Source organism: Sebastes umbrosus, chromosome 4 (genome assembly GCF_015220745.1).
Source record: "Sebastes umbrosus isolate fSebUmb1 chromosome 4, fSebUmb1.pri, whole genome shotgun sequence".
Classification (NCBI taxonomy): domain Eukaryota; kingdom Metazoa; phylum Chordata; class Actinopteri; order Perciformes; family Sebastidae; genus Sebastes; species Sebastes umbrosus.
In genome coordinates this window covers 28253412-28265809 of record NC_051272.1, presented here as the reverse complement: position 1 = coordinate 28265809, position 12398 = coordinate 28253412, and the positions used below count along the sequence as shown (strand labels likewise).

The following is a 12398-nucleotide window of genomic DNA, read 5'->3' as shown; positions in this document are numbered from 1 at the left end:
TGCATGATTTGACAACTTAACTGATCTGGAACTGAACCTTGAAATCACAGTTTTTCAAAATAAATGAAAACGTTTGTCAATTGAGTGTGATGATTTCACTTGTTTGCAGTTGAGGGTAGCTTTTTTGCTTTATAAAAAAAACATTTCTGAAACAAGTGTGATTGCTTACATTATGTATTTTTAAATAGACTTTTTTTTACAGCAGACATCTTGACCTGTCAAGCACAGGTGTATCGGTAATTAATAACATCACAAATTGCTGCATTGCACTGAAATAGTTTGCTCAAACAGGGCCATCGTTTAAGGCTCAAACACACCAAACCAACAGCAAAGAACTAGGGGCGATGAAGGCTGACTGTTGCGTCGCCTCACGTCGCCTGTGTTGCGAGCAAAAAGTTGCACTCAAGCACACCGCAAAGACTACAGCCAATTAGCACGTACGTTCTGTGCTACTATAGTCTTTAGTCGTTTGCTTGTTTTCCTCATTTCCGTTTCTCTTCTCTGAACAGCCAATCAACGTGTTTTCTCTCACCGGCGGGCTCCGCCGCCGATTCAACATGCTGAATCGGACGAAATTTGCTAGCGGACGGTCTGGTGTGTCAGGGCCTTAAAGGGGAACACCACCTAAAATATGAATTCCAATATGTTATTTCCATGGGTAGGATATAACATAGGAAAGTTCAAATCAATATTTGTGAACACAAGCTACTCTCTCTCAAAGCCAGAAACCAGAGAAGTAAGTCTCAAACTTGTGATGTCATAAAGGGTATAAAGTCTGGAGCTGCTCCATAGACAATGAATGGGAGATGATTTCATGGATCCACAGCATGTTTGTTTTCTTTTTTATATCCAAATGAGTTTTATTCTATTGTAGTGTTGTCAGTTCTTAAACAGAAAATGTTCCCATATACTCAGAACGTTCCCCTGGGTGCTCTCAGTGTCATCTAGAACATCTCTTCCAATTCATTGTCTATGGAGCAGTACATTTTATACCCTATAACATCAAAAATTTGAGTTTTAGCACTCATCATGTCTAGTTTTTGGATTTGGGAGAGAGTTGTTCATGTTTACTAATATTTTTTGGACTATCTTAGACCATAGGAATAACATGTATGAATTTTGAAAATAGCCGTAGTTCCCCTTTAATGTTATCATACTGATGGTGACAAAGTGAAAACTAGTGAACATACACTCACTTATATTGATATTCCTGTCTTGCTGTATGGTTTACAAGTGCATTTCTTCTGGTTTTCTGTTTTATCTGTATCATGTTTTTTACCCGTCAGTATATTATACGCCACAGTTTGACGGCGTCTGACAGTTTCTGCATGCGCAGACATCTGTCGTGAGTGTTGTATTAATATTCTAAAAAGATGTCACATGTTCCTGTTTTCGTGTTGCTTAACCCGGCCTACACATGCGTTTCTGTCTCCTATTTGCAGAGGAGGGCATCAATCACGAATGCAAGCTGTGTAACCAGATGTTTGATTCACCTGCCAAGCTGCTTTGCCACCTGATAGAGCACAGCTTTGAAGGCATGGGAGGTACCTTCAAGTGTCCCGTCTGCTTCACAGGTGAGAGACAGACACACACACACACAAACCCACATTCACCTTCAAGGACAGTAGCACAGAAAACTCCAACTCACTTATGTCCTATCTGCTTTGCATTTAAAAACGAGCACAGAAACATGGAGATGCACGCTGTACACGGGAGCATAAGAACAAGTTAGCACACAGACGTACACAAACTACACAGCAGGGACACAAAATTGGCCTGAATAGTCATATACACACACACTGTAGACGTACACCGAACATATCCTTACCCCACCGTAAGGAACCATTCTGTTCTTTTGTGTATTTCCATTTTATAGCACTGTTAGTCCATGAGCCAGGACCCCAAATTTTAGGCCCTCTTGGGGGAGTAATTCTCATTAAGGGTGTTACGACTTTCATTCTATATTAGAAATCGATCGATATTAGATTTCAACCACCAAAATCAAAAGCAGGACCAGCAATCTTAATTTTCCACCCTGGCTTACTAGTATGAATGTCCAGGAAAAATACAGCTGGGCTCTAGAAATGCCACCTCACTCATGGTTAAAACTATAAACCAGCACAAAAATCCCAATTACCACCATAAGCCACCATATTCTGAACAGACACATTACATTACAAACAGTAACAAAAATAACATTTGCATTTTGGATCATAAAACAGCAAACTTAAACTACTCATTCCTGCACTCGGAACTAGGCAGGCATGACGGGAAATATGGGCCGTCCCTGTCGCTACGGTACTCAGGGCACTTCCTATATATGCTTATGGCATTTTATACTGCATGAATTAGTCTAGCGGCTATTGGACTTTAGTTAGGTAGTTAGTTACTTTTCCTTACTCATAGCTCTTCTAGTCTTGCTTGGTGTTACATGAAGTCACTGCATCTCCCGACAGAACAACACCACGGTTGAAATTCAGCCTACATGCACATTTTTTCAGCTCAACATTGTTGAATCAGAGCAGCTGATATTGGTAGCGAGAGAAACAAGCTAGCGGGACTGCTGAAAGCAAAACCATATTTCTGTAGATTACAGCACACTTGTAATGCACTGTTGATCTTTACGACTCAAGACTCCATAGTCTAGTGATTTTTGGCAAGGTATACACCCCCAGTGCTAGAAAATGTGAACAGCATTGCAGCAGTGGTAACTTTCTGCGTGTTATCACTCGATTTATAACCCCATACCAAAACAGACTTTTCAAAACTATACTTTCTACTTCAAACTGATGGTTCTCTCTTATTATTGACCCTTTATCTTTGAAAATTGGTGGGAATGAAACTCGGACTATATGTTTTTTCAGAAAAGCTCTTAAAATTAGTATCTCTAAAAATATTATCTATCACTGGCAGTAATGACAGTGACTATACCTTACATGAGATGTACTTCTGTTTTCATGAAAGATGTAATACAAAAGTTTTGTCTGTACATAACCTAAAGAATGAATACCATGTTTTCATACATTGATTCAAAATTTGTATCCTTCAGTAACAACAAAATTTAATGACATTGAAAAAACTCAAGAAAAATTATCCTGAATTGATACAAGTAATAATTCGTTTTTGGATTCCTGAATAAATTCTCTGCAAATCCATGTGATTATATGTGTCCTAGGGTTTTTATTGACTTTTCCAAAATAAACAACAAACAAATATTTTTCTAAAAAATGCAATGATTCACTCTACTGAAATTGGGCACTATACTGCGAGTGCCACCAATGACACAGTTTTCAATGTAGAATTTTATAACAACATTTGATGAAAAGTGCTTGACCTCAGCTATCATTGTGATTTCTATGTTGAGAGATCGCTGATGAAAAAATACCTCTAGGTTGAATATATAGGTTGTACTTTATATTGGCTACTTTTCAGAAATGTATACTTTAGAGTAGTGTTATGAAATGCATGACCGCACACATAAAGCTACCACTGATGCAATGCTATCACATATTTTTTTAACTCTAGGGATGTATACCTTGCCAAAAATCACTACAAGCATTATTCCCCTCAGATGGTACCAACCAACCCTACTGGCTCACTGACTATGTATCACTAATAGAGAGCCTTACGCTAATACTAGATTAATATTGTGGAACTGTTTTGCTTTGTGTTATAATTGCACTGTAGTATATTGTAATCATAGATGAATATGAAGCCAAAAGTGTTTTTACCCGCCAGAATAGTACGTTCCATATTAAAGCAGACTACCACCACCACCACACATGGTCTATAAGCACCACACTGGACATGTCTTGTCCCTTATTTTGGTAAAAAATACCAGCAGAGGTTAAAATTGCAGCTGGAAGCAAGCTTCACACTTAAATCAGCTCCATTTATTTTGTGGCTCAGTAAATGGCTCTCTCTGGGTTACCTTCCACCATGATACATACAGTGAATGTTTTGGGTTAACAGTAAAATCTCATTAGGAACATTCATTGTTTTAACATTTCTAACAGTGGGAGTGATATTCCAGCAGGGTGCTGCTGCTAAAGAAGTACTGACAAAACTCTGCGTGTGCAAAAGGTCATGCAATATTACCTCCAAGCATGCCAAATATGAAGTACCTTGTGTCTCTGAAATCCACTGGAGGACCCCAACAAAATGCTGGATGACCAAATTAGGCCTGTGGTTCAGTGTGTTTTACCAGAAACTAAGTCTGGACCTTCACAAGCTCCCTCCCTCCCATATCTTGACTCTCTTTCCCTATACACTCTCTCTCTCTCTCTCTCTCTCTCTCTCTCTCTCTCTCTCTCTCTCTCCCTCTCCCTGTCACTTCATCTCTCTCTTTCCCTCCCTCAGTTGTTGAGTTTGTCTTGTGTTGTGTGCCTCCTCCTCCTCCCCCCCAGGTACACAGCAATGCTTTAAACTTTAACTCTATTCCTTGGTGGCTTATGAATTAGTAAGATGGGCACCACTCCTATGGGGAGGCTTAATAATTCAACACATACACACTCACAGTGAAAACCAAAAGTTTACTGAAACAAAGGGGAGAGAAAGAAAGAAAAAAAAAAGTGTATGAGACAACACTGAAGCGGAAGTTAAAAAAAGAAGAGATCATTTATTGATAAATATCACAAGGTCTGCTGAGGATAGCTCTTCCTGTTTTCTCTCCTTCTTTCTCTTGCTCTCCCTCCGTTCCAGTCAACTCGTTCATTTACTTTGTTTGTGTGTGTTTGTGGGTTTATTTGCACTGAAAACTCAGTTGCCATTTGGTTCATTCTCTGCCGGTACAGTATATAGTAAGATAGTCCAGTACTAATCATGCAGGGTTCATTGTAACAGTCCAGTTTTAAACCGCATACCTCAGTAGATGGGATCAGAGACATGGCTGAGTTAATTGTGGTTAATAACTGATCAGTAATACAAAGCTACATGCACTGTAGTGTCTATCCTTTCTTTGACTGACAGACACAAGATCAGTTTTCTCCATAGCTCGGACTTACATGTAGGGCTGTCCTGGACCAAAGAAATTCTTAAGGCTGGCCCACACTAAAAGATTTTTCAAATCTTAACAGATGTTAAAAATGTGAGAAACCCCACAGATAATGACATGTTACGATCAATTTAACAGTTTTGTTCCTATAATGTGTGGTGAGCAACAATTGGCCAAAACAGCACAGCACACACTAAAAGATTCATTCATGATCAAAATGAACATGAAGAGTCCCAAGTAAAAAAAAAAAAGAAATCTCACAAAATGTCTCGCAATCCAACGTGACTTTAGTGTGAACAAACACATATATATATTATACAAAGTAGAAAAAACGACTAATCCTCTAAAGAAATCTTAGTTGGCAAAGACCAAAACGGCCGAGTGGTCAACTAATTGTCTTAAGGCCATTACGCACCGATAGCGTTTTTTTCGTGCGATTAATTATGCATGTCAATACTTTCACACTGACTGCTAAAAAGCGACGTAATTTTGAGGTTGAGGTTTTGAGGTTGATTTTCTGAGCTTTTGCACCACGGATACAGGGATCAACCAATCATGTGCAGAATGGGTTGAGTTGCGCCTGTATTTGTGAAACAACGACACGGAGGCTCTGTATTCCGAATCAGGACAGCAAACTTTATTACTCCTTTCAACTTTAACGAAGGCAGCGCAGACTAGATCCACTCCTTCTGTTCTTAACTTTCACAATAAAAGCCCTAGATTTATAATATTTGCAGGTGAGTAATTTGCATTTTCGTGTTGTTTATTCATCACGCCCCTCGTGTGTAAAGGCCTTAAGAGGGGGGCAGCCCTACATCTAACCATTCAAAAATTGCAATGGCATTGCAAGTTAACTGCCAAATATTCTGATAGCCAATCTAATTTAAAACTGAAAATGATGTTGCCTTGAGTTTGGCACCATACTACTGGTACACCCACAACAATGCAGATTCATCTGTTATTATTTGCCTATTAGGCAAATCTCAACTGGAAAGTCCCCTTGAGCTCATTTCCTTGAGTTTTTGGTCTGTGTAATCATGTTAAAAGCCTTCAGATGTGTTAAGCATTGGCTTATTGACTAATAAACACTGTATAATGTGTGCTGTATGTGTTCCTTTCCCAGTGTTCGTGCAGGCCAACAAGCTCCAGCAGCACATTTTTGCCGTCCATGGCCAGGAAGACAAGATCTACGACTGTTCCCAGTGTCCGCAGAAGTTCTTCTTTCAGACAGAACTACAGGTAGGTCACCTTAATTCTATCCCTGTGTTGACCTTGACTGTCTAATCTGTGTGCAGGTACTGATCTCACACTGTAGTAAGTGGACTGTGTTCCCAAGGAGACTCACTGTATCAGAGAAAGGGTAGTTAATAATCTAAAACCCAAACGGGATGTACGCCCCTTCCTCACGTCTTTCTAGGCTTCCACCCGTCCCTCAATATGCAGTAACCTTCTTCAGTAGCTCCTTCCATCCTTCCCAGCTGCTGTACATCATTTTACACAATCCCTTTATTTACTGTTCATCTCTGTTTCTCCCTCCACCCTCTGTCCGTTCCTCTGTCCCTCTCTTTCCATCTCTCCTCATGAGGTCTAAGCAGGGTTCTGGCAAGCCTCATGTCATTAGGGTCCAGAACCATTTGTGTGTGTGTGCGTATGAAGGAGAAGAGAGGATATAAGTCACCCAAGAGTAGGTCCAGGGCCAGCTGTGGCCAGGTCTGTGATGATGTAAACCCTCCTGTCCTCTTCCATTTCTTCTCCTTCTCGTCTCTTGTACCTCTTTGGCACCAGACCAGTGACCTGCAAAGTCTGCAGGTCAAACATCAGCACTGTGAAAGGTGAAATCTGTAACTTTCCTCATGCCGTTGCCTGCTTCCTTGACCAAAGGTGTACGATAAAGACAGCAGGGTTATTGTGAAAGTTTGTGTAAAAGCCTGCAGTTTATTTTGAATCCACTACAAACCTTGGAAACTTCACCAGCTAGTGAGAAATGATACTTAAGATGATACTGGGATTATGATTAATTTCAGACTGTTCTCATACACCCTTGTAGCTATACCTACGAAAAGCAATGCACTGTAATTCATATATATCCCACAAAATCAATTAATATGTAATCCACATAATCGTGAACCAGGAAGTATAAAGAGCGACAAACACCGCGTAGGAAGGACAACAAAATAACAGACCAGGAGGCCAGTGTTTGTACCTCGTGTGCAACCAGAAGTCAACGTTGATTTATTCGTCACGTAACTTCCGCATTTAAGTTACACAACTTCTGGAGTTATTTTAACCCAAACCATGATCTTTTCCTAAACCTAACTAAGTAGTTTTGTTGCCTAAAACTAACCAAGTTGTTTCCTGTGAAGACGGAAGTTTATTTTGAAAAGACTGTATGCATGTAACGAGCGGAAATTGACACGTGTTGCTGGACATTCATAGTAAAACACACGAAAAACGAGGAATAACTTTTCGTAAGATATCATATGAACCTTTGTATGACTATACGTTGTTAATTTTGATGCTTAGAAATACAAACGTGTGTAATTGGTTGCATTGCATTGAAGATAATTTATCGGCAACCTGTGCAACTCTACAATCCATAGAGATAACAAGCAGATCAATATGTCTCATTAGTATTGAGAGAATCTCCAATGATGTATTTTATGGTTTTTACAATTCCACTATGCAGATGAAAAATGAATATGAATAATTGATCACTAAAAAAACAAACAAACAAAAAACAAACATAACTGCAGTCTATCTTTAAGTGAAGTCTGCAAAAGCACCAGAGCCGTCGCAGTGCTTGAGAGGCAGAACAAACTGTGCTTGGTGTAATGCTTTAGTGTTGAACCTGGATACACCACAATCTGGGAATACAGTATGTCCACTGTTGTTAGCTCATAGCATATATCCCATGATCAGTGTTCTGGGATCCATTCATAGGTTAGCATGCTGGAATATTCCTGAGTTGTACTTCACAGAGGTGAAAAGTGGCTTTTGAAAACTTGGAAGCTCAGTGCTTTTGGGCTAGAAGTTGAACTTCTATGGCCATGACCTAGTGGTCATTACAGCAGGTAATATTGATGCCTCATCAGTTGTTTAGTTAGTGACAGAATGCGTTTAATCCATAATACATGCTGTGTTCGACTCATACATAATTAATTTGCATGTCAATATATTTTTTCGACCTGTTGTTTTTGTCGAGAATATTTTAGCTGTGGAAAAACGGCGTAATTTTTTTTCAGAACAAGGTTGTTCTTTCTGAGCTTTGGGACTGCAAATAAAGGCTTCAAGCAATCATGTTGTGCGGAACAGGTTGAGTTGTACCTATAGACCTTTTCATTGCCATTCTGTTTCTAGGGAATCAGCTTTGGTCCAAGTTTACTTCCTGTCAGCTACTGCATTAACAAACATGGCAACAGGAAATACAAAGGGGCCCATTTAGAATGTTTATGTTGTCAAGTTTGAAAAGGTCTATATTTATGAAACAACAACACGGTCATGTCTAGAAAGTAAAGCACAAACTGCGAAACTCTCGCGAGATGGTTAAGGTTAGGCATTGACCTTGAAGGGTTAAGGGTAGGATAGGTCGTCGGGCAGTGAGTCTTGCGAAAGCTTTTGTCAGTCGTTGCATGTTTTCGCAGTTTGGAGGTTACCTTCTAGACACAACCCAACAACACGGAGGCTCCGTAGTCCGAACCAAGACGGCAGACTTTATTACACCTTTCAACCTTGACAAAGGCATTGCACACCAGATCCACTCCTTCCTTTCTTACCTTTCACAATAAAAGCCCTAAACATGTAATATTCGACAGTAGTATTTCGCATTTTTGTGTTGTTTTCATCACGCCCCCGGTGTGTAAAGGCCTTAAGACAAAGAAAGTCAGAAAAAGACAGAAATCTTATTAAAGAAAATCTTACCAAGGATTTTTTGAATTAACAAAGGCCTGCCCTAGCCACCCTAACACACACACACACACACACACACACAAAGTGGCAGTGATGTAGGGCCGGAGGTGGTGGGCATATGGCTGGCCAGTCCATTTAACAGCAGGGTGACTGCTGGACCCTGTCGGTTAATGTCCACACACAGGCACCACTCACACCTCACACACTCCCACTCACCTCCACACACCTCTACATACACACACCTCCACTCCTCTTCTCACTCCTCTACTCCATCCCAGATGACTCCTCTCCTGTTGTCTGACCAGGTCACAACATCTTTATAGACTGACGAATTGTGACACTGCAGACCTAAATAACTGTTGCTTTGGTCCGCTTTTATTTTCCCCTTACATGAATACATTGTAAAGTAAAGTACAGTTTCAACTATCAGTGTTCAGTTGTATCAGAGTGGAGTCACAGGGAGACAAACTACACAGTGTATACTGTAAATGACATTGTAAAAAAACTAGGGCTGTCAAAATCAATAATTTAATGGAAATTTGTTTTAACAGCACTAATTTCTTTAACACATTACGTCAACTTGCGATTTTAAAGGTTGTAGCGGGCTCAGCGGGTTTTAAAGCTAGAGTGAAGATACTGGCATCATATGAAACTAGAAAAACCTAAGGAATCCATCGGTACCAACCACGTCATACTAGCTCGTCATGGAGTAAAGGCTAAATAACGCTCCAAACTTGCTCTAAATTTTGGCAAGGCAAAAATGTCATGGAAATTTTCAAAGGGGTTCCTTGACCTCCGACCTCAAGATATGTGAATGAAAATAGGTTCTATGGGTACCTACGAGTCTCCCCTTTACAGACATGGCCACTTTATGATAATCACATGCAGTTTTGTGATTGTCAGCACACTGACACACTGACAGCGGTTGTTGCCTGTTGGGATCAGTTTGCCATGTTATGATTTGAGCATATTTTTTATGCTAAATGCAGTACCTGTGAGGATTTCTGGGTAATATTTGTCATTGTTTTGTTTCGTTAATTGATTTCCAATAATAAAAACATACATACATTCGCATAAAGCAGACATATTTGTCCACTCCCATGTTGATAAGAGTATTAAACACTTGACAAATCTGCCTTTAAGGTACAGTTTGAACAGATAAAAAATGTGGGATTAGTTTGCGATTTATCGCAATTAATTATAGACAATCACGGGTTTAATCATGATTAAATATTTTAATCGATTGACAGTCCTAAAAAATAATCACAGTGCTAATTTATTTTTCTTTAAACAAATGAAACATTTATTCACCTGGTGTCAATAGAAATCAGTGCTATGTTCTTAATTTTATTGGCACTGCCTCATACCAAGACTTGTGGAGTGGAAAGTCCATTTTTTAGTGGTATCTGAGGGAAAGAGGTTTATATAGCTTGACTTGACTCAACAACAGAGAGTTATTCTTCTCATATGAATTCAGCAGAGTTTGCTCAGGTCACATGAGTTTAATTCTGTTGTTTTCATTCCAGCTAAGTTGAGCTCAGTTCGACTTCTTTTCTCCCTCAGCTCCTTGTACTTCTTCCTCTTTGGCCGCTGCACTCCGGCTATATCCATCTTGTTACACTTTGGTCCTGGCCCAAGTGTGTGTGTGTGTGTGTGTATGTGCGTGTGTGTGTGCGTGTGTGTGAAAACTTGCAGCTCGAGCTCGACCTGCCACAGCTCCATTGCCCCATGGGAGGGCTCTCTAAGTGGGCTAGACAGAAAGGCTGACTGGGGGAGATGGAGAGCTACAACCACGGAGGTTAATGCCACTGCTAGCTGTTATCGCATGTGTGTGTGCGTGGAGGGTGTGTGTTTATGTGTGTGTGTATGCATGCATCTGCCAGAGAAAGTGGAGTGGGGTAATTTGTGTGTGTTTTAATGAGGTGCGGATGGATGAAGAAGGCTGGTTGGCCAGCTAGAAAAGGCTTTGGCCTCTTTCAACCCCTCAGAGGGGCCATATGATGTCAAGCCCACTCTCTCTTTCTCTCTCTCTCCCTCACACACACACACCCAAGGGTCACTGCTGCATGGACACGTCGCTGCATCATCCTCTCTCCCTCCTGATTACACTCTCTCAGTCCCTCTTTCCATTTCTCCCTCTGCATACAAAGACCTTCGCTTTCTGTCCGCCACTCTCTCAATCACTCGCTTTCACCTCTCTATCCACCTACAAACCACCGTTTTCACTTTCTCTCCTCCCGTCTCTCCTTCCTCTCTCTTTCTGTCTCTCCGACTCCCCCCCCCCCCGTTGCCTGTCCCAGAAGAACCAGCCCCTATGCATATTTTAGCCCCTCTCCTCTCTTCCTCTCTTCTGTGCCTCTCCCCAGTGCCCCATAAATAGTGCAGACGTAAGCTGGTAAATAAGAGATGTTTTGGTGTGTGTCTGCATGTGTGTCTGCATGTGTGTGTGTGCGCGGGTGTGTAAATAAGAAATGCTGTGGCCCTGATCAGTGAGGTCCTTCTGGATCTCTCTCTGTCTTTACTCCCAGACTCCCAGACACACAGGACTTTTTCTCATTCTCTCTGTTTTAGTTTTCTTCCTTTCAATTAGCCCAACTGTTTTTGTATCAATGTTTTCCACCACTAACAAACAATTGTTTTTGCATTCATACAATATTAGAGTGCATGATTTCCATTATCTAACCAGTATCCAAAATAGCGTGATCTTTTGACAGTGTGTTTCCCTCTTGTAGAAGTAGTTTGAAACAGTCATGCAGCTGTACATCAGCTCTGACTCTCTCCCATGTTACAGTACATTCCCTGACAGACTTCTTGATCTTCACATTCGTTTTTTAAGCCTCCAGGGGGTGCTACACTGCAGCTTCTGCCCTCAATGCTTCCTCCTCTCCCTCGCTCCATCCATCACCTCTCTTGCACTCCTCCCCAATCATCCCTCTTTTTTTTTTACCCGCCTGTTGTGCTACACAATTTCCTTTAGCGCTAGTAAATATTTAAACACAACTAGATGGGTGGATCGCTGGTCAGATGAATAAATGGATGGATGTGGGGGATCCTTTTCGTTTGTTTGTGTGTTGATTCCCTCTGTCGAATCTTCCCCCCGTATGCATCCCAGCGGTGTTGAATATTTGAGAGTTGTGCGCGCACGCAAGCACAAAGACGAGCGAGGATCTGTTCCCTCATAGACACAGTTAAAAGAAAATGTAGTGTACACACTGGATGGATGGATGGATGAATGGAAAACTGGGAAATGAAGAAGCAGACTGACAGAGAGGGATGGACAAATCAGCAGCCATACAGTATACTGTACCAAGATCTAACTACATGCAATTTCATTATACATTTTCAACACAGTTGGACCACTTCCCAACATCAGAGCTACTATATCAGTGACATGTTCTTAATTAGTATGCAGCCAGCATGGGGTACCTTCCCAGCAGTTACGGTATGTTGTCTATACCTGGAAAATGAAAGGAATATTAAATCCCTCAGAGCTAAAGTA

At 40.8% G+C, this 12398-nt stretch overlaps 1 protein-coding gene across 4 annotated transcripts in view; it reads left to right on the top strand.

The window, feature by feature from the left end:
- Positions 1-12398, top strand: part of znf423 (zinc finger protein 423) — a 199369-nt gene that overhangs the window by 173346 nt on the left and 13625 nt on the right. For all 4 annotated transcript variants that reach the window (XM_037768628.1, XM_037768629.1, XM_037768630.1 and 1 more), the window contains 2 exons: positions 1443-1574; positions 6117-6232. In XM_037768628.1, the coding sequence (XP_037624556.1) occupies positions 1443-1574; positions 6117-6232 (248 nt within the window). The remainder of the gene's footprint in view (positions 1-1442; positions 1575-6116; positions 6233-12398) is intronic.